At 50.6% G+C, this 22,559-nt stretch overlaps 1 protein-coding gene across 1 annotated transcript in view; it reads left to right on the top strand.

Annotated features, from left to right (window-relative positions):
- The window catches only part of ASTN2 (astrotactin 2), a 323,686-nt gene that overhangs the window by 80,920 nt on the left and 220,207 nt on the right, over positions 1-22,559 (top strand). The window contains exons 3-4 of the mRNA XM_038156713.1: positions 444-828; positions 16,679-16,828. Coding sequence (XP_038012641.1) covers positions 444-828; positions 16,679-16,828 — 535 coding nt within the window. The remainder of the gene's footprint in view (positions 1-443; positions 829-16,678; positions 16,829-22,559) is intronic.

Genomic DNA, 22,559 nt, shown 5'->3' with positions numbered 1-22,559 from the left:
TCCTGAAAGGTGCCTGTGCTCAGCTGGGGTTGGGCTCTTTCTCCAGGCAGCACTGACAGAAGCAGAGGACACAGCCTCCAGCTGCACCAAGGGAAATTCAGATTGGATATTAGGAAAAAGTTTTTCTCCAAAAGGGTGATAAAGTTCTGGAATGGCTGCCCAAGGAGGTGGTGGAGTCACCATCCCTGGGTGTGTTTAACCAAGCCTGGATGTGGCACTGAGTGCCAGGGTTGAGTTGAGCTGTTGGGGCTGGGTTGGACTCGATGATCTTGAAGGTCTCTTCCAACCCAGTGATTCTGTGATTCTGTGTCCCTGCGCATGGCAGAGGGGTGGAATGAGACGGGCTTTGGGATCTCATCCAGCCATCATTCTGTGATTCTATGACCCTGCACCCCTCCCCGCCCCCCGCGCGCTCCTGACAGTGCCGTGTGCTCTCTCTGCAGGGCGGGCTGATCGCGCTGCTGCTGCTGCTGCTGGTGTTCATGGTGGCCCTGTACGCCCAGCGGCGCTGGCACAAGCGCCGCCGCATCCCACAGAAGAGCGCCAGCACCGAGGCCACCCACGAGATCCACTACATCCCCTCGGTGCTGCTGGGCCCCCAGGCCCGCGAGAGCTTCCGCAACTCGCGCCTGCAGGCCCACAACTCCGTCATCGGGGTCCCCATCCGGGAGACCCCCATCCTGGACGACTATGAGGACGAGGAGGAGGAGGAGACGCCGCGGCGGGCAGAGCCCAGCACCAGGGAGGATGAGTTTGGCAGCCAGGTGACAAGGACGCTGGAGAGCCTGGGCCGGGGCGGGGAGGAGAAGCCCGACTACGAGAAGAAAGGTTTGTGGCTTTTCTCTCTCTGCTCTGCTGGGGAGCAGCGCGGTCCCCAGGGTATTTCGGCTAACGCGTACTCGATTGCTTGCATTTCTAAAATCTGTCAGAAGCTGCTACACCCACCTCTGCTTATTGAAATGTTATTATGAGCCATTTAATATTGTTCACCTGCAATGCACAGTAAAATGCATCTGAATAAACAAAAGCAAAGCATATTAGTGCTGTGAGTGACTCCAGCAGGAGCGAGGAAGGGATGTGCTGGCTTGCTCTGTGCAGGGAAAGGATCTTGGGGTGGTGCTGAACCATCCTTCCTTCCTTGTGTGGGCTTTCCAGACAGACCTAGCAGCCACAGTGGCAAGGATGGGGACAGGGACTCTTTTTGGCTCCATGGAGGAGCCAGGGACAGCCTAGGTGATGCAGTGTGTCTGGAGAGCAGCTCCCTGCCCTTGTGATGGTCATAAGGGGTGGCTGAGGTTGATAATCTTCCACCCTTAAAATGCTCTTTACTCTTTCCTCTCTTTCCCCCAGCAAAATACTCCTGGCTGTGATGATTGTGATGGGTATTGTTGCTCAAACAGATTCAGAGGTGCCCAGGGATCAATCTGCCATCCTCGAGTGCTGCTCTGAGCATCCCTGTTGGCATCTCCTGGTGTGTGTCTGGCTGTTACCAGCCCATGGGGTTAAGAGATGTTTCCTCAACCCTCTGCTCAGTGAGAATGAACAAATGAAAGCCTTCATATCTCATAACCGAGCTACCTTCTTTCTTCTTTCATATTCTCTTCTTTGTTTTGCTTTTCTATAAATTATTTAGAGTTGTGTGAGTGGGGAAGACAGCAGTAACTGCATTTCAGTGCTCTTCAAAACAAAATAGCAAACAAGATCTAGAGCAGAATATTAAACTATCCAAGGGCTTCAGGAACTGGCAATAATGAACTTACACAGACTGGACCTCCTGCCCCAAGCTGGAAGCTGCCTGTGGGATACCTGAGCTGGGAGAGATGTTCCCAAATGCTCCCACAAGCTCTGCTTGTGATGCTGTCAGGCTTTGTGCCTTGGATCGAGGCAGGTTTGTGCCTTGCCTAGTCTGATCCTTCCAGACTGTGCCAGTTCACCGTATGCTTCCTCCCAGATGGGCACTTTTCCCTCTTGGATGAGGCTCTGCTCAAGGAGCCAAGCTATGGTTTGTGCTGCTTACTCCTCCCTGCTGAAGCTGCTTAGAGCCTGCACTGCCCAGGATGAGGTGGCTGTGGTTCAGATCCAGGGTTTCTAGACTGCAGGTATGAATAGAAGTGCTGTGGGCTTTCCACTCTGACCTGGTGGCACACGCAGGGGAAACGTGGGGACTCAGACAGGCTGCTCCCCGGTGCTTTTGGCCTGCACATGAGCAGCAGTCACAGCCGGATTCCTGTGGGGACGGGGCATGTGGGGTGGAGAAGCTGCAGCTGGTGTGAGCAGACACCAGGCACCTGGAGATCCCCAGGGGCTGGAGGCCAGTTCAGCTTGGGCATGGCTTTGCAGCTGGCTTGAAGGTGGAGGCATTAAGGGACACCCAGCTGGAGTGTGGCTGTAGTGCCACGATGAGATCAGCCTTTCCTTGGTGCCCAGCTGGCACTGCCAGGTTTCGTTGTGGTCACTGGGGATGGCTGTGGAGCTGTGCCTGCATGCCAGGGAATCCACCAGCTCCCAGGGGAAAAGCTCTCCTCACAGCTCTTGCTGAGCTGCCTTGTGATAAGGCATCAGCGGGGACTCGTCAGCGGGCTCCGAACGGGATCGTCACAGGGGCTGTCAGCAGAGGCTCTTTCAAGTGTCACTTCCCAGCGTTAATTACCAGGGATGGCAAACCCAGTGGAGATGGAGCAGTTCTGCTCACCCTGCACCTGCCTGTGCTGCAGCTTCCCCCTGCGCTGGGCACTGGCTGATGGCAGGGGCTGGGTTCTGCTCTTCCCAGCACTGGGGATTTGCACGCCCCACGCTTGCTGCCTGTTGGGTCAGTTTTTCTTTCTGTGAGGAAGACTGTGGGGCTTTTTGATTCACCACTTCTGGATCTATCTAGTCAGGGAATCAGGCAGGGAATTGCTCTGGATGGCTCTGCTCCATGCAGTCCCTGCCCAGGAGGCCTGAGCAGCACAAATGTTCTGCAGATCACGGCTCAGCAAGCCAAACTTTCCTCCCCAGCTCAGGCAGTGATGTGGATGGGAGGGATGCTCCCGTGTGGTGGCAGAGCATCTGAAGTGAATCCCAGCACAAACAAAACACAGGAGTGATGTGCTGAATAATGACATCTAGCAACAAGCGTGTCTGAGTGATAAAGTTAATGAAATTACAGGTTCTGACCTGATACCAGGCTCTGCTGTGGGGAGATAAACAGCAGGGCAAAGATGAGATGTTTATTTCTCCCTAGCTGCAGTTGTAATCTGGATGCACTGTGCAGGGCCATTAACGTTATTACTGTTATGCAAAATCATTTTTGACTTGGGGGGAAAAGAAAAAAAAAAGAGCAAAGAAAGAAAAATCTCCCAACTGCCTAGAAAATGTAAAGCTGACAAAATTAGAATTGCAGCAGGAGCACAAGCTGACCTGGTGACATTGTACAGAGCCCAGATGAATTTAGACAGAAGAAAAATCCAAGGCAGTTTAGGAAGAAAAGTAGAAAAGTAGTCTTTTTTTTTTATTAATAATAAAATGAAATGGAGCGAGGCAGGAAGCGATAACCAGGCTGTCCTAATTATCCAGAAGGATCCCGTGAGCTGGGATGGAGCAGGGACTACTCTGTCTCCTCGTGGGTTTGGGTTCTCCCTGGCAATTAAAAGGTCTCTGGGGTTTTGTGCTCAGTGGGTGTGCATGGTGCCCAGAGGTGTCTGCTGGTGTGGGGTGCAGTTTCTGGGGTCTTGGTCTTTGCTGGGGAGACCCTCCCTCTCTGAACTCAGCCCCAGTATGTACATGGGGTTCGGTGATTATGGGAATTTGGGTACCTTTGTGCAGGTGTTGTCACCTCCTCACTGTCCTCACTTCACTGAGGAGTTTCCAGTCCATGCTCCTCATGAGTTCTGCTCTCCTGCTCTTCCCAAGCAGATGGCCTCCAGCTCCATCCCTTTGGGAGTTCCTCACGTGCTTTTCTCCTTTGCTACACACAGCTCTCATCCTCACAGACACAGCTTCATCCTACAGCAGCAGGAGCCCTTTGCTTCTGTCCATCAAGCCCTGTTGGAGGGACTTTGGCCCCAGTCCATTGCAGGTGGCACTGCTGTGTCCCTGTCTGGGATGCACTGGATGCACAGTGATGGAGTTGGTGAACAAAGGCAAAGTCCAGGAACCTCAGTATGGGATTACCCACAAGTTCCTCAGAGAGATTTTGCCAAACCAAATCTCCTAAGGATCAGCAAGAAATAGAACTTCTGCCTGGTGAAAACTGAGGAGAAATCAGACTTGAAAATCGACTGTCTGCAATTCCACTCCTGCAACAAAGGACCCATCTTTATTTCTCAGTTTCTTTCATGTTTGAAAAAAGGACATTTCAAGCAGGCCTTTGTGCTGGCTTCACAGGCTCTGCAGTCTGGGTATGGCCTCCAAGTCTAGACAGGAGACAGGACTTATTACTGATGGTTCCAATGATTAATACCATGGGCATATCAAAGGTGTGGTTGGGCACTCATCTTGAATTCCTCTCCTGGACTTACTTCTCCCCTGCTGTGTTGGCTCAGGTAAACCTCTGAAGTTTCTCTTACTTTATCCATGGATGCTTTTCTCAGCAGTGGTAGTGAGATGCTTTTGAGCATTCCTGAAATATGCTCTGGCTCCTAGAGTGCACCTGGAGATGTGGATCCAGCTCCACTCTGCCACTGGCTGCTCTGATAGCCCTGGCCATGTCATTTAATGGTCCAGTCCTCATCTGGGGGTTGGAGAGGGAGCCAAGTCAGACAGCAGGCAGGGCAGCATAAGGAAATACTGAGAACTGCTGATATCAGGACTTGTGGTCCCCCCAGGCTCCCAGCCAAGCTGCTCTGGGTGGTGCAGCCCAGGAGAGCTGTGGGAGAAGGGATTTAGGCAGGGAAGACAAATGACTTTGAGGTAACAGCAAAAAGCAAGGGAAGGGTCCTGATGATGGCAGAGAGAGCTTCCTATGCCCCCCACCAGCACTGGAGTAGCTGTTCTGGTGGCTGCATCTCAGAATTGTTTTTTCTTCCAGTGGAGACTCCTCTGGGGAGAAGTAAGGCAGTGCTGTGGCTGGAGGGCAGGATGTTGGGACTGTGGAAAGGGCATTTTGGGAGCTGAGCTGTGCAAGAGGAGGACAGGAAGTCAAGCTGTTCCCTAGAGATGCCATTCATTGCAAATACCTGAGCTCTGCAGTGTCTTGGAGAGGAGATTTGGAAATGGGTGTGAGTTGGGGGCGACACCCTCACAATGGACAGGAGGTGATGGTGCTGCTCTCCACGCTGGAGAAGGGAGAGCACTTAGGCAACAGGAACAGGATGTTTGGCTTGATAATGATGTCCTTGAGATGAGCCTGGTGCCCCCAAGGGGACACTGGTGCCAGGCTGAGCTCATGGCTGTGCCAAGGTGTGCCATCCCTGGTGCCCGTGCTGGGGCTGGGAGCCCCTGTCGCTGCTGCTGTTGGCTCGAGGAGTCAGCTGCAGTTCCACCCTGATTCCCAGCATTAACCAGAGGCTTTCTGAGCCTTTAATAAATAAAGTGATGGCTTAACGTTTGCTGGGGCTGGAGGCTAAAATGGGACACTGCGTCAGGCCAGCATCTGATGTGTCTTGGGGCTCTTCTCTCCAGTGACCTGATGGGATCGTGACCCTCTTTGTACGTGATCAGCTTTTCCCAGCTCTAATCCCAGCCAACTCCTTCTGTAATTTATAGGGACCTTTGAAAATGTATATTCTCATAGCTTGCCAGTGAAAAGTGGTTTTTTTGCAGTCCTCTAGTCCTGTCTGAAAGAAGCAGCTGCAACTTTCAGCTTTAAAGAAGTAAAAAAAAAAGCTGGGGGCTCGACAGGGCAGGAATTGGCTCCTAATTCAGAGAGGCACTTCCAGACATGCTTAGGTAGTGTCTCTAGTGAATGAAGATGTTCAAGCTGTTTTAAAGCCCAGCATATTCAATTGTAACTGAATTGAATGCATTAATGAAGGGAGTGAGGGCCCCAGTTACAGAGGTTTCACCAGCCATGCCATTGGGTCTTTGGTTCTGTGGTGATGCCAGCTCAGGCTTCAGGGTGGATTTGAAAATGTCCTGACCTGCCAGGGAAAAGCTGTGCTTTGCAGAGATAAACACAGTCATAATTAATATATTAATGTATTAACTGTCTTTGGAGATCTCAATGGAGAGGTGCCAGGCTGGAGTTTTAGGTTTGTTTTGTTCATCCCATGGAAATGGTTACCTCCACCCCAAATCTGGGTTGTCCTCCCCAGTGTGGGGGGAGGGAATGGTGGGGCTGTGGGACACGGTCCCCCTCCCTTAGACCCCCAAGAAAGTGGCTCAAAGCAGCATCACAGATGTGTGGGAGCACACTCAGGACATCTCTCCCACAAGAGCCATATCCAACACACCCCTGCCTCTAAGGATAGCTCAGAAGGGGCAGGGAAGCTCCTGGGGTTTGGGGCTTTCCTCTGGTCCTGCAGCCCCTGGCTCATGGGTTTTGTGGCCCATGCTTAATGACTAATTAAAGTTTGAACACCTAGGGTCAGCCAGGGCTCTTCCTGGCTCATGGCAACTGTTGCTGTGGAGAAGAGGCTGCTGGGGTGGGCTCCTGATAAGTTTTAATGTTTTTCTCCCCTCTCTTTGCTACAACCTGCTCATTAATTTAATGAGACAGAGGAGGGAAGAAGCAGCTGGAAGAGTGGCTTTGAATGGTGCCATAGGGACTGAGATAGAAACAGGGTGGTTTATTATACCAGCATTTTGCTGAGCATCCTGAAGAGGTGCTGGATTTGTGAAGTCCTCCTGCTTTGCAAGGCTTGGACTGGTCTCACCCTGATACTCCACAACATCCCAAGTTGAAGAAATACCCTTGGTTGCCCCCACTTCCAGCCACAGCTGGGTGACTTCTGGCCCCTCAAGTCAGCAGCAGCTCTTGAATGAGGAATTTTGTGGAGTTTTGTGGGGCTGCAGATGCCCAGTGGGGATGTCATGGCAGTTTCATGTGCAGTAGTCCTGATTCCCCAGGTGTCCAAAGTGTTTTCCATCCAGGCAAAATCACAAGCTCTCAGAAGATAAGCTGTGAAGTGTTGGCTGTCCAAGGAAAATAAGCCATCAGGAACTATATTTATATAAATGCCAGGCACATATTGTTCATCACTTTGTGCATCACTATGAATGTTTGATAAAGCACTACATTATTTAAAAGTGTAGCTGGGCTGTGGGACAGTTGTGTTGACCAAGATTAGCTTCAAGATGACTCTTTTTTTTTTAATCCTTTTTTTTTTCCTTCCCCTGATGGAAAACCTAAAAAAATAATATGATGGTTGTTTACTTGCCTTGGGGGATCTCAGGTGTCCTTGTCTCTCCTGAGTTTCTCAGCTGGGTTGCATCTTGTGTGCAATGCAGAGGTCCTGGGAGAGCTTCAGCTCTGACCGGGGCTGTCACAGAATCCTGGAAGGGTTTGGGTTGAAAGAAACCTAAAAGGCCATCTGGTTCCAACCCCCTGCCATGGGCAGGGGCATCTTCCATTAGACCAGGTTGCTCCAAGCTCCATCCAACCTGGCCTTGGACACTTCCAGGGATGGTGCTTCCATGGAACCAGCATGGAGTGAAAACCTGCCACTGGTTTCTGAAGTCAGACTGATCAGAAGAGGATGTGGGATGAAGGAGAACAACCCCACAATGTTCCCCATTCCTACTGGAAGTACACAGATGCTGGTTAGCATCAGCCCTTGGGATGTGGGGCTCAGGCTGCTCTGGATCCTGTCACCTGAGCGAGTGATGGGTTTGTCTTCAACCACAGCACTCAGCCCTTTTTCTCCTTGGCTTTTAGTGGCATTGTGGCTCCACCAGTTGGCATGTGGAGATTTTTGCCCATCATTCCATCCCAGACTTGTGGGTTTTATGGGGAAGGGAGCAGGGAGGGCAGCTGCAGCATCACCTCTTCTCTCTGTTTGCGTGTCCTCTTCCCATCGGTTGTGTTTTACCTGGCTACGGCACCGAGACGGTTTTGTCAGCTGGCTCCTAAGGAAGATGGATTGAGCCTGGGCACCTGTGCTGATACTGGGTCTGCAGGCACCTTCCAGCCCCATTTATCATTAGGCACTGACCTCCCTGAAGGACCAGTGGGAGAGGAAACTTATTAACAAGGTGCTTCAAATCAATCCTTTCTGACGGCCCCGCTGAGTTACGGCGTTTGCCGCGACTCTCCCACTGGGTCCTGTGAGTGTGGCACTGCTCAGCCTCACTTCTTTACCTGCGTGGATTGGAATAGGTTTGGTTTTGATATCCTGGGCTTTCTAGGTGTTCCCAAAAGTTCTCCTGAGCCAACAAACCAGCTCTCAGCTCATTCTCTCCTGCCTGCTGTCTCCACCCATGTGCTGCCCAGTACGGGAGGTTGTTGGTCCTTTTGGACCAACTTTTGCTGCTTTTGTAGCTGAAGCTCCTGGCCACCTTGAGCGATTTTGGTGGTTTGCCCTTCTCCTCTGGGCTGGCACCTCTCCCTCATTCATCCTGGCACGTGGCACAGCATTGTCAGTACTGTGAAAAATGTCACCTTGTCCGCTGGGCAGAGGAAGTGTATTTTCTAACTAAAAAGTTAATTCTGCACCATGCTGCTGAGCACAGAGCTGGGGAGTGGTGGAGACTGGCCAGGGGCCACTGTGCTACATTTCCCATCCATACTGGCCAGCTGTGGCTGTTCCTGGAGCCCTGTCCTGCCCACGTCCATCCTTTGGGGTGCTGGCACTTGCTCACACTCACTTGACTAAGTGCTGCTGCCTCCAGGTTCATCCCCCAGCAGTGGCTCCTCAGACAGATGGGGATGGGACTTTTTCCTGCCCTCAGCGAGTCCCTGCCCCAGCTGGCTCCATGGGGCAGCGTCTCCTCTGGCTCTGCAGAGCTGCAGGAGCTGTGTGGTGGAGGGAGGGAGCTGGAGGTCAGCATTGTGCTCTCGAGCCAGTGTCTCTCCTCCACGCAACATTAGCCCCGACTGCTCCGTGTGCCCATTAGCACCAAATCGGGAAGCTTCCTCCAGAGGGTTCTTATTTAACTTTTCAATTATTTGATAACTTGAGGAGCATTAGCCGATACTGAGGGTCTGCCCGTCTTCCCTCATCCTCTCTGCTGGCTGCCTAAGCAAAAAAGTTATGATGTCTCATAAAACCCCTAAGTTAAGGGGCTTATTGGAGCTGAAAAAATGGGAAATAGAGTCTCTGTTGGACTGGACCTCCTCAGTGCTGGGCTGGGGGGAGATGGGCCAGCACCTCACCACCAAAGGTTTCTCCTTGCAGGACAAATGGGATAAAGAAATAAATGCCCTGTACATGTTAGGGGAGGGGTGTGCTGGAAAGCCTTTGCCCCGTTGAAGAGCTGAGGGTTTCCTGGCCAGAAACAGCCCCTGGGAAGGAGCAGCTGGAGCAGCCCCAGGAGTGCAGGGACCCATCAGTTTTCGGGAGGTGCTCTCCAGGCAGAGGTGTGAGGCAGAGGCGGGACTGTCGGACCGCGGCTCTTCAGCGTTTGATCTTTCCTAATATGTTTGTAATTACATTGCATTATCTTAATTACCAACAGGAGAAGTGGGGGGAGTAGGGGGGAGGGAAAGGAGGGAGCTGGAGAGGCAGGGAAGGTGCAGGGTGATGAGTAACTCACAGCCTCCATCTGCGGGGCCACGGCTGCGGATGGAGTTGGAAATTATGCTATTAATACAATGCTTATTCATTTCCCATCATAAAAACATGGACGCGCATTCCGAATGAAATTAACATTCCGTGACATTTCCCGGTAAACGGTGAGTTTGCACACATGAGTGCAGGCAATTAGCTGGGAAGTGACTGAGCGCCGTGACTGGAGAGAGGATGAAAAAGGGTCAGGGCAGCCGGTGCCGGGTGGGTGCTGCCGTGGGCTCCAGCTCTGCCCAGCCCTTCCCAGGGGGATGGGGGTCCTGCCAGCTCCTGCCCACCCAGCTGCAGTGAGCCTGGGAGCTGCAGATGTTCTCTGCTGCTGATGGGGGAAATGGCAAAGCTTGCAATAAAGGTGAAAAGCAAAGAGTGAGTGCATGTCCAGAAGGGTTTTGGGGTGCCCTGGGGTCCCTGTCCCCACTGCAGGATGCTGTTCTCTATCCCCCCTCCACTGCACACCAGCCTTTCCCAGCATCCCCTTTCCCGTCACGCTCCTAAAGCTTTATTAGAACCCAATGGAGACTGTTCCCCAGATTTGTTAAACTACTGAAAACTTCTGATCCTATCAGGACTTTTTTTTTCTCTGCCTCGTACCAGATAAGGGCTGCGCTGGCTCCGAGCCCGGAGCTGAGGGTGGTGGAGAACAGGGTAGGGAAGCAGTCATCTCATGAATATATGAAGGAGGAAAGTACATTTGTTCAGTTTCCTTCAAAGGAGACATCTTGAATAAAACTTTATCTCTTCTTCTGCTTCCTTCCCCCTCCAATTTGCAATTGAAATCAGACTTTTACGTATAAAGATCTATTTTTATAGTGACAGATTTATTAATGTATATAATAATCTATTAATGTATTAATAGCTGTGTATTAATAGCTATGTATTAATAGCTGTGCTAAAAAAATGTATACAGCCTCTATTTTAAAACTCAACAAAAAGGGCCAGGAGAGAGAAGAAACAAAAAAAGTCAACATGGAATATAAGGCTGTTTTCAAAATGCTCCTGGGTTCCTCTCTCCTTCTGTTGCTGTGTGAGAGCCCCACTTCATCAAAGAGCTATTTGGAGATCCTCCGTCATCCTTGCTTTTGATGTTTTTTGTATATATCCATATATAGAGAGAGATATACATTTAAATGAAAGTATATATATGGAGATATGTTTATATACATGTATTTAAATAAAACAGATATATATATATGTCCTGAGTAGGTTGTGGAATGCAACCAGCAGCTTCCCTGTGTTTCTTGGACACAGTGGCTGCATGTGGCACTTGACATGGGCTGCTGGAGATCAGAGGACCAAAGGGGACAGGCTCTCCTGCTCGAGAGAGGTTTGGTGGCTGGAGAAGCACATGGAGAGGTGAAGTTCCCAGTGTTCCTCCTGCCTTTGCCATATTCCCGTGCTCTGTGGCAGGATGTGGCTCCCCAGATGTGTTTTCCTCTGAGTACGTGCGAAGCTGTTGTACAAATCTCTCCCCCTGTCATCGCATCAGCATCAGTGTAATTACCTAATTTTATGCTACTAAAGCTCTGTGCTTTGTGGAGCTCAGTACCTTCAGGGTGGCACTGTTGAAAATCAGTCCACATCCCAGTCTCTGAACAAACACCGTTAGTTATTTCATGCTTCGGAAAGCAACAAACACCCATTATTTAGAGCTGGTGAGAAATCAGGGTTTCCACCATGTGGAAAACTTCCAGTATTGTGAAATTTATGCTTGTTCCAAAATAGGATCAGAAAGTCAATTTCTTGAAATACTTTGTGGAACAGAAATTTCTAAAATATTGATCCAGAAACATCAAAATGAGCTTGCTGAATATCAGGGAGTTGATTTGGAGGAAACAATTATAACGTTATTAAACTGGCACTTTCCTGGTGTTCCCGTGGTGTGTTGGGAACGTGATGATGTATCAGACCTTTAGAGCCCACGTCAGTGGTTCCCAGGAGAGTCCCCTGCCCTGTGCCTAGAAAAAGCAGATGTGAAAAATACTGGAAGTAGGCAGTGAAAGGGTAGGAGAGTCTTTGAGAAGGGCAAGTGTCTGAGGTGAGGGGGCTGCATCCTCCACGTGACCATGCAGGGCAGGAGGTAGAAACCCCACTGATCTTGGCGTCTAATTGTGTCCAAACTTTTTCTATTTAATCCTTGATTGAGTTTGTCTTGTTGCAAAATGCTCAGTCGAGCAGCTCTTGAGATGCTCCGTAGTTATTCCTCTCCCTGAAACTCTGGGAGTGTTGTGGCCACTGTTAATATTGAGGGATCAATAACTTGCCTTCTGACAGCCAGAAATCAAAGAGAGAAATGGGAAAACCAGATGCTTAAAAACCTGTATTTTATAGAAATGTGTTTTAGTCCATGCCTGGTGTGGGAAGCTCTGATAGAAGCTGCTGTTGCCTTGCCAGTCATCCTCCTGCAGCTGTGGGCATGCAGGTGTTGTGTGAGGAGAGCACGGATGGTTGTGGCTCCAGGAAAAGAACCTTTAAGCCAGACACCAAAGACTTTGAGGCTCAGGGAAGCTGGCACCTTTGCAGACCATAAACCTCACTGTTCTGTTTTAATAAGGTGTAAAACCCACGCTGTAGGACTGTCCAGCTCTGCCACCACCCAATGGCACCACGAGGTTTGAGCCTGGTTTGGGGAGAAGCTGCTCCACTGGGGTCCTCAAGGCCATGTCTGAAGACTAAAACACCTCAGCAAATGTGAAAGCTTTTTTTTTGAGATCTAAGGGGTATTTCCATCACTGCCTGGCTTTGCTGGCTGGGAACAGGTTGCATAGTCAGAAGGGTTTTGGTGCAGCTGGTGGGGGCTCACAAATAGTTCATCTCTCAAATAGGGGCTGTGGGTGATGGTACTGATCCAAGCCTGGGACTCTGAGATGTGGAATCCCTCTTGGGATGGTGAGATCCTGCTTGTGGCATGTCCCCAGACCAGCCCCCCATACCCACCCAGCGTGTCTGGAGGGTGCAGCTCTCCTGGCTGTGCTGGGATGAATGCTGCTGCTTCCCATCTCCATTGCAACGCATTTTTACCCAAACATTGCTCATATTGTTCAGCTGATGACTACTTTTTTTGTTGTTGTTGTTGTAATTTTTAAGCCAAACAACATATTTTCCCACTGCAATTTGTGCCAGCAGAAAGGAAGGAGGAGAGAATGGCTCTGGGTAGGAATTGTTTTGTGGGAGACGTGCAAACGAATAGGGGAGCCATAAGGAGAGCAATTCGCTTTTCAAATAGAATATGGGGGTGGACAGGAGGGAGGTGTTCAGCAGGAATGTGTGCTGTGCTTTGCAAAGGTAGGGTGACCTTCAGCTGTGTCCTTAAAGAGCTGCCAGAGAGGGAAGCTGATTTTGTGGGGGCTGGAGAGCCTCGTGATTCCCCTGCTCCTGGGGGGAGATGGAGATCATAGCCTTGTGCCAAACCTCGGGGTGGATCCCACCACCTCTGCCTGGCTGGATGGAGAATCTCTCAGCACAGTGACGAAGATGTGAGCTCAGCAGCCCGGGTGGATTTATCCTGGGAGCTGGGGAGGGGAGAGAAGGCGTTTGGCAAGCTGTGCTGGAGGGGAGGACAGTCCTGTCGCCTCTGGAATGTCTCGTGTTCGGCCAGCGCTGGGAGGAGCTGGTGCCTGGGCACTGCTGACGTGGCTGTGTCGTGCTGGGGAGCAGCATGTGGGAGCTGTGGAGGTGCCAGCAGCTGCTGGCTGAGCCTGTGTTTGGCACGGGCAGTCCAGGGGGGCTTGCAGGGTTGTGTAGAACAGAGCAGTTCAGTTGGAAGTGATCTACGAGGATCAGCTAGTCCAACTGCCTGACCAGTGCAGGGCTGGTCTGTAGTTAAAGCAAATTATTAACGCCATTGTCTACCCTACAGTAGTGCTTCTTCCCATCCTTTTCTGACCAGTTGGAACCTCCAAGGGCTGCTGAGGGGAGGCCCAGAGGGCAGTTTGCTTTGCAGTGGCCTGTCTCTCTCGTGGATGTGATGAACAGCCCCAGCAAGTGCTGTCTCATTCCATTATGGTGCAGTGGTCTCTTCTCTCTCCTTTTTGGCACTGCTGGCAGTGCATGAAGGGCTCTCCCTTCATCCTTCAACCCTCATGCTCACACAGTTGAAGCTCTGCTGTCTTTCATTTGTCACTGAGGATTTTTTTCTATGCTGCCCACCCATGCCAAACTCTGCCTGCTGACATCATGTCAACAAGGGTATTTTCTCATTTTCCCTTCATTTTTTCCCCCTTTTTTTTTCTCCCTGCTTTACTTTTCTCTCCTCCCTCCTGCTTCCCTTTCTCGTTTCCTTTTTCCAAACCCCTGAGCTCAGGGGCTCAGAGAAGCCAGCGATGTGCTGGCACACCTGTGCAGAGCAGAGAGCTGCACCAGCCCTTTGCTCCCAGTCCCTGCAGTATTTGTAGCATCATCCCAAACAGCTGATGGCCGAGGGACCCCGTCCCTCCCTCCCTCTTGGTGTTTGCTCCACTGACAGGTGTGGGAGCTGCTGCCCCAGGATGGCTGTGCCAGCCAGATGGGTACAGTCACCACGGTCCCATCAGCCCAGCAGGAGCCACGAGACTGCTGTGACCTCGCTGAAAGCATGGTCCCCTCCTCCCTCTGTGCTCTCCTCCTGGCCTCCTTTTGGTAAATAAGCCTCAGCTGTGCAAGCCACTCCAGAGCTCCCTGCTCCACCTCCACAAGTCCCGTATCACACAGCCCCAGGGTCTGGCTAACTCTCCATCTGCTCAGGGGAGGCTCTGCCACACATTCTGCTGGGCAAGGGAGCTGCAGGGTCAGGCTTCCCCCTGTGAACGTGGCAGCAGGAGGCTGAGCCACCTCAGTGCTGCCACAGCATCCTTCCCTGGCACCTCAGGGGGAATGTGTGCTGTGGGGATGGGACTGGATGCTCTTTGGAGACCTTTCCCTGCTCTGGATATATTTTTTTCCTCTTGTGATGCTGCCTGCTGGGGCACCTGACACTGCAGGATTCAGCTGTGCCTGCTGTAAATGTTGGGGGCTTTGGGGAGCTCTGTCTTTGGTCTGTGGTTCCTGGGGGAGCTTGGTACTGGAAAATTCAAAGATATTACACAGCTGGTCCCTTAGCTCCCTCTCTTTCTGGAGCTTTCCTGAAATGGCTCCCCTTGCTGCTGCTTACCTCAGGCAGGGTGTTTGATCCTTGTTTCCCTGTTGCCTGGTGTGGCTGGGTGGATGCTCTCCCAGCACAGCAGCACTGGGTTGAGGGATCCTCTCCCAAGCCCTCCCGATCTGCTCTCTGGTTCTCCCTCTCCCAGTGGCCCCAGCAGAGTTCAGAATCATCTCTGCAGCCCAGAGGGGTAGGAAAGCACCCTGGAGAGGCTGAGGACATCACCTCATCACCTGTGGGTGTCACAGCATATGCCACAGTTGAGACAGCCACACTACACAGAGTGTCACCATACAATATCAGAAAGCCTCAACCCATACAGAACAACACCAGACCTCTTCAGAAGGCTGCAAGTGTCCACCCTTCTTGTTCTTCAGCCCAACCTTTTATACCCCTCATGTCCATGTACTGCCCCTGTGTCCCTCTGCTCCCTTTGGTGGCTGCTCAGCACCCCTGGGCACTCCATGGCTCACTGCTGTCAGTGCTGCTCACCTGCCTCTCACAGCTGCGCCCATTGGGGGTGAGGCTGGGCCAGCCCCACTCCCAATCAGCACAAACTGTGTGTCTATGTGTGGGATTTAGCAAGAAGGAAGGGAACCTGCTCCATGGCCTGGTGTGGCACTGGGTGCTGAGGGTTCCCTGCAGCATGGCTGGCTGTTGGACTGTGTGCTGCAGATTCCGTGTTTATGTGAAATCCTTGCCTAGAATTTCAAATGCCTCATTCTGCGTGGCCAGCTTCTGTTCTAACTCTAAATTCCCTGCGCCACCCTGGGAAGGGAGCTGGTGTCTGTGGTGCAGAGCAGTTCTGCACCCTGAGCTTGCTGGCTGCCTGAGGAGCGTCGTGCACCTCTGATGTCTCTGGATCCAGGAGATGTGATGGGGTGATACATAACAACTCACGGCAGGCTGGCAGCTCCAGGGTGCTCACTTATCCCTTCTCCAGGTGGGATATGTGGTGGCTCTAGGACCTGGCATCCCTCCCTGCCATCTCCACACAGCCATGCTGCAGGGGGGGAGCCTCTGGAGCTCATGGGGGGGACTTTATGACTCTGGAAATGGAGATGGGACAGAGGTTATGTTCTGCTAATGAGTTTTAAGGAGCTGACAGAAGCTGTACCAATGTTGAACCTGGGAGACCTCTGTGTCCTTCAGGACAGGCCTTTTGATCCCAAATTTCATCTTTGTTTTTTGTGACTGGTTTCAAGATTTCCTGTTCCTGCCCATTGTGCAGGTGGAGAGGTTCATTGGAAGTTCTGGGAAATTTTTTGGCATTACTGAGTTGAGGGTGTATGAGAGCAAGAAGAAGAGTATATATCAGTATTATGTGGCACATGCTGTGGGGCACTGCTGGAAGTTGTTTCCTGACATCAGGTGCTGCATCCCAGCACTTGGGTGCAGCCTCTGGGAGACCCCAAGGAATCCTGCTGCAGCTCAGAGCATTCCTGGACCAGCTGCTCTTTGCCTGACGCCCACCCCAGCCCTCCCAATAATCCCAAACTTGCCTGTTGGAGAGTTCCTGCTGCCCTAAAAGACTGCCAAGGTTGGGGTACAGTTCTGAGCTTCTGGTGTCAAGTCAAGCCTGACCCAAAGCCAGCTCAGTGCCCTGAATGATTTGGACCTTTCAGGCTGGATAAGGGCATGACACTTCCAAGTGCACATGGGGGAGAGGCAAGGAACAATCCAAAATGCTGGCAAGCAGTGTGGAAAATGCAATTTCTGCAAACTCACAATTTTCTAGCATGGGTGGCTTTGGTAAGATCTGAAAAGTGCTGGATGGGTCCCAGTGGGTGAAGTCAGAGGTTCCTGGCAGAGCTCCTGCCCCAGGACTCATCTCCAGCTTCCACAAGGAAGGGTTTCGTGGGCAGTGGGGACGCGGTGGCCCGGCTGTTTAGTAACCACAGCCCCTTTGCTGGTGTTGCAGCTCCCGAGGTGACGCAGGAGACGGTGGAGTCGCTGATGCAGAAGTTCAAGGAGAGCTTCCGCACCAACACGCCCATCGAGATCGGGCAGCTGCAGCCCGCTCTGCGCAGCGCCTCCGTGGGCCGACGCAAGCGCCGCAGCCGGCCCCGAGGTACGTGCCCACGCACTGGGGCTTTTATGGTTTACACATCCTCTACTGCCGTAGTGTGACTGTGTTCCAGGGGTCCCAGGACAAGGGAAGAGATGAGAATCTGGACTCCGCGTTTCAGAAGGCTGATTTATTACATTATGATATGCATTATATCAAAAATGCTGTACTAAGACTATACTAAAAGAATAGGGAGAAAGGATTCATCAGATCATGATGAGAGGTCATCATGAGAGATCTCTCATAGAGGGAAAGGATTCATCAGAAGGCTGGAAAGGAATAGAAAGGAATGAATAACAAAAACCCGTGACTCCCAGAGAGTCGACACAGCTGAACCATGGTTGGTCATTAAGTAGAAACACTCAATGTGAGACCAATCAAAGGTGCTCCTGTTGGTAAACAACCTCCAGACCATATTCCACAGCCATCAGATAGTTATTGTTTAGATTTCCTTTCCGAGGCTTCTCAGCTAGAATAGGAGAAAAATCCTAGCAAAGGATTGTCATAAAAGTATCATGGTGAGACATTAGTGTGGTGAGGACCCCAGGACGAGGGAAGAGATGAATTTGACTCTAAGTTCTCCGAAGGCTGATTTATTATTCCATTCCATTCCATTCTATTCATGCTATACTAAAACTGTACTAAAGAATAGAGAAAAGGATACATCCGAAGGCTAGAAGAGAATGAATAATAAAAACCTGTGACTCCTCAGAGAGTCTGACACAGCTGGCCCATGATTGGCCATTAAGTTAAAACAATTCACATTTTGGATAAACAATCTCCAACCACATTCCAAAGCAGCGCAACCGGGAGAAACTGAGGCTTCTCAGCTGCCCAGGAGAAAATCCTGGGCAAAGAGGATTTTTCAGAAAATATCATGGTGACACATTGGTGTATAAGTCTGAACTCCATATGAAGCGTTGACAACTGTCTTCACGTTTTGTTCAGAAAAAGCAATCCTTCTAAGCCTGAGATCCAAGGGCACCCTCTACCTCAGACCACAAAAAGGACAAACAGAAGTGAATTGGGGTATATTGGGGGTGTATGATGTCATTATCTGAAGCTGTAATTGGAGAACTGACCCCTGATATGCAAATAGACCTAATTTATATCTGTCTGAAGAAATTATGACCATTGTCCAGCTTGGGTGCAGCCTCTGGGAGGCTTTGATTGCCCAAGGTGTGGCTGTTGAAGGCCTTTAATAAATACTTATCACCCAAGGGGTATCAGGGACAGCCAAAGGTGATACGGAGACTCCATCAGCAGAAGGCATGGAAAGACACTTTATTGTTAGAAATCTACAGTTCTTGTAGAAACAATGGTGGTGATTGGCCTTTAGGAATCTCCTCTCACACTCTTGGTGAACTATGAATAGCACACTCTGGAGAATCATATCTATAAACAATGGTTACAGAAAGAGAGATAATAATTGGTTGAATTCTTTCTTCTAAGTTTCCCCCAGCTTCTAAAATCCTGAGAGAACTATGTCTCTCTCTGTTCAGAGGATATGTAATTACTACAAATACCAACTCTTATTATCTTAATCCTGTCTAGCCTCTGTTCTAGGCAGCCACTCCAAGGCATCAGCCATGGCCAGAGGAGCTTGGCTGGAGAGGAAGGTGGGAGCCTCCTCACCCTCACTGCTGAGCGTGGGGACACCTGAGCTCGTCTGTGGTGGGGTGAGAGAGGGACAAACCCCACACAGCATCCTCTGGGGGGCCTGGTGGAGGTTTCTGTGAGTTGTGTCACACTGTGTCCCCTCCAAGGATTCTGCTGAAAGCCCAAAGTCCCCGTCAGCTGCCCCAGCTAAAACACAATGAAAGAGTTCCTTGTCAGGTTTTAGTTTCATGAAGAGGTGAAATCCATTTTGGCTGTCACTCACATTGTTGGGACATCTCTTCTTTCTGCTTTCCCAGTGTTTGGGAGCTTTAGGAGCCTGGATCTAAAAGCTGTACCATGCAAAAGGCTGTGCCAAGGGTTTGTGTCCAGGTCTCCATCTCTGGAGGAGGAGGAGATACCAGATCCCTTCAGGGGTGATGGTGATGAAGGTCCTTTGGCTATGATCTGCCCAGTGCACTGAGGGTCTTTGTGTCAGCTCTGGGAGCTGGGAAGGAAATAATTTTCTCTCTGTTTACTCTTGGTTTTGTTTTTCATTTATTTATGAGTCTGAAATGTGATCTTTTATTCCTGATATGTTTTCCTGCGATACAGGCCTGGAGAGGGCTTTTTTTTTTATTATAGCTCTGCCCATAAATTATTTACTTAGTGTGAAGAAAATGTTCTGACTCTTTAACTGGTTTAAATTATTTGGTTTGTTTTTTAGTAGTTATTCAAATACATGTCTCTGGATTTTAGTGTGGGTGCTCTGGGGTCCACAGGGACTGTCAGGGAAAGGTTCCTTGATTCCCTGCTCCAGCTTCTTTTTTTTTCTTTTTTTTTTCTTTTGAGTGTGTTTTTATTTCATTTCTGAACTGGAGGTAAGAGGCTTTTTGGTCACTAATGGAACAACTCAGTTAATCCTTGCAGCTGAGCTTAGGAGGCGACACAGTGCCCAGCTGCAGGCAGAGCCTCTGGCTGAGTGGGAGCAGAGTGGCCCTGAGCCAGCCTGGCTTGTCCCCAGTCTCTGGAGACACCCCCACCCCACTTCCCACCTCCCCAGGGCTCCTCTGCCTATCAGTGACCATGGGAAAACCAGTGGTTATCAGGACAAGAGCACCGTTGGTCTCTCTCCATCTCTCCCCACTGGTGTCCTCAGTATGAGAAGATGAGATTGCTTTGTACCCAGAGTCTGTGAGGGGTGAGGAGCCTGAGGCAGAATGTACCCCACAGGCTTCAGGAGGGCACTCTGACTCCCAGTGTCTCCAGCCACGGGGATCCCTCACCAGCACACCCTAAAGAAGAGATTTCAAGCTCTCACTCCTCAGAAACCCCCAAAAAGCCAGGTAGTCCCAGTGTCTCCAGTGGAGATCTCGCTCTGCACAGCCCCATCCCATCCATCCTCTTTCCTCTTAATCCAAATATCTTTTTCCTTGTAGAGATGGCGGCTGGGTGCTGTTGCTGAGCTGATCCATGCCTTTCCCTGCCCATTCCCTGGCTCCTTCTGTGCTGGAGGTTTTGTTCTTGCAGCCTGTGGTTACCCGTGCCTCCGGCAGGCAAGTGGCTGGAGTGCAAAGAGCCCTTCAGGGTAAAGGATGATACCACAACTTGGGATGTTTACATTTTCCATCCCATTGCAAGCATAAACCCTTTGCCTCATTAATCCATTGCAATCCATGAGAGGTGTTTTTTCCTCCCCCTAAATGAAATTGTCCATTTGGGATACATTCATTTCCTCCTAACGGCCTCGTGACAGTTCTGCTGATGGAGTTTGCATCCAACTTTGTTTCTGGGTAGTGACAAGTCAGCCTGATGGATGCATGTGTGTAATTATTTTCTTGTGTTTTGATTTAATTAATGTTTAACCTCATCAAAGCCCTACAGCTGGAGCACTCTCCCTGCAGGAACTCCAGACAGCAGAAGGATTTCCTCCTCTATGGAAAGGCCCTGAAAGGGTTTCTGAGTGCTCTTCCTTCAGAAGGATGGGATAAACCATCCAAACTTGATCCCCAGCCCCAGGGAAACAAATCTGGGATAAACTTTGCCTTGCTTTTCTTCCCTGCTCGGAGTGTGCATAAGCTGCTGCCCATTGCTCCTCATTAAATCTGATTTAGCCCTGAGTGTTTCCAGCAGCTCTGGGAAAGGTGGTTTTCCCAAGTAGATTGACTTTTAAAAAAACCACCACCAAACCACACCACCCTCTCTATTTACAGTGCCATATAACTTTATTTTGTCTAATGACTCTTTCATACAACCTTTCTCCCTAAGCACTTCTGTGGAGTGAAGCACATTCAGAGCTCATAAATAATTGAGGGAGAGCGAGGCTGGAGAGAGCCGAGGGTGGGAGGGGAGGGCTGGAAGGAAGAGGTCTCTGCTGGGGGCTGGCAGCCCTGCAGGGAGGGATGCTGCATTCCAGAGCGTTTATTGATCCTGAAACGCAGCCCCGGAGCATCCCAGCCTGGCTGCCCCAGAAGCGGGGAGCGATGCCCTGGGCAGAGGCAGCAGGGCAGGGGCTGGGGTGTGGGTTTGGCGGCCGGACCGTGCTGTGTGCCCAGCCCGGGGGCTGGGAGGTGGCCTTGGGGGTGGCTGCTGTGCACAGAGAGGGGGTCTGGTGCCCTCTCCTGGGGCAGGGCTTTAAAAACACTCTGGATTTGGGAAGAAATAACCCATAATGGTCCTTCTCCTGAGACACGATGTGCTGTTCATCGGGATGTGCTGCCTACTGGGGATGCAGTTCTTGTGGTGTGGAAGTCTTGGCTGTGCCCCGAGTTAGCCAGAGCTCCCTGAGGGAGGAGAGCTGAGGCTCAGCTGGGCTCATCCGTGGTCCCTGCTTTTGCCAGGACACCTCTGCTTTCACCTTGTCCTGTCTGACTGCCCTGTGGTGCCTGTGGAGCATCAGTTTTGCTGGTGAGGCTTTTCTGGAGTTCACCTGGGAGCTTTCACCTCACCTGAGTCGTAATACCGTGTCCAGCTCTTTGAGTCGGTCCTTAGTGACAATAAAACCCTTCAGGCTGTGCAAGGGCTGCTGTCTGGCATCGGCATGATCCCAGTTTTTCACAGTGGAAGTCCATGGCTCTGTCACCTGGCTGCTGCACCTCCTGCACTGCTGGGGTGTTTTGGGTAGACACAGAAGGAAGAGGGAAGGTCGGTGAGGAGGAAGAGTTTTCCTCTGCTGTAGGTGAAGCCAGTGTGTGTGAACATACCCCTGCCACAGGGTGCTTTGTTTTAAAGGGCTTTTTTTCTTTATACTTTCATGGTTTTGGAGTTGACTGGGTAAGTTTCAAAAAAAAAAAAAAAGTTAGTGTATTTTTCTTTTTCTCCTTAAATCTGCATCTATTTTACCTTTCTCTGACCACATTTGGTTGTTGTTTTTTACCAGTTTTCTGGTGCTCTTTTCATGGTTGAATTAATTGAACTGAAAATTTCCACTTAGCTAATTGCATTGCCCTTCCAGCTCTTAGTGCTGTGCTGGGGAGGGCGTTCCTCACCCGGTTTTTCCTGGGAAGCCTGGGAACAGAGGGCCTTGTTGTACCCCCAGAAGGCAACATTGCATGGGGTGAGTGAGCATGGAATGGGGTGAACTCAACGTGGTCGATGAGGAAAATTGTGGGTCTTGAATTCTGTGGTAGGTACAGGGATTTGCCCTTTTTCTGGAGGAAAAGGAAGCAGAGAATGCTTTTTCCATTGTTAGTGGCTGCAGGGCAGAGGGATCACAGAGATGTCACCCAAGGTGGCACCGCTGGGGACAAAACTAAGCTTCCACTTCTATTATAACATCCAACTTTGCAGGATTAAGTAGCTGAGGTCAGCTTGGCCTCAGATAGCAGTTATCCAAACAGCTCCTGTTAGTTATTTCTTTATTTTAACTCAATTTTGATTCCTTTTACATCTATAGCTCTTTCCCCGAGATGTTCTACGAGCTCCTGGCTTCAGGGAAAGGATTAAGAATGTCATGTTTGTTCTTTATGTCCTCTTTACAGACAAAAATCTCACTTTTGAAAATACACACGTGGCTTCAGCTAACAAAAAGTCGTTGGGGATGACTCTGGTTCCTGAATTTTATTTCCTTACCCCCACTCTGCACTAACGGGACCGTCTTTAATTACACCATAACGAGGTGTTTGCCTTGGCACCCCGC

The sequence above is a fragment of the Motacilla alba genome, chromosome 17, assembly GCF_015832195.1.
Source record: "Motacilla alba alba isolate MOTALB_02 chromosome 17, Motacilla_alba_V1.0_pri, whole genome shotgun sequence".
NCBI classification, from domain to species: Eukaryota; Metazoa; Chordata; class Aves; order Passeriformes; family Motacillidae; genus Motacilla; species Motacilla alba.
This window is presented reverse-complemented; position numbering and strand designations above follow the sequence as displayed.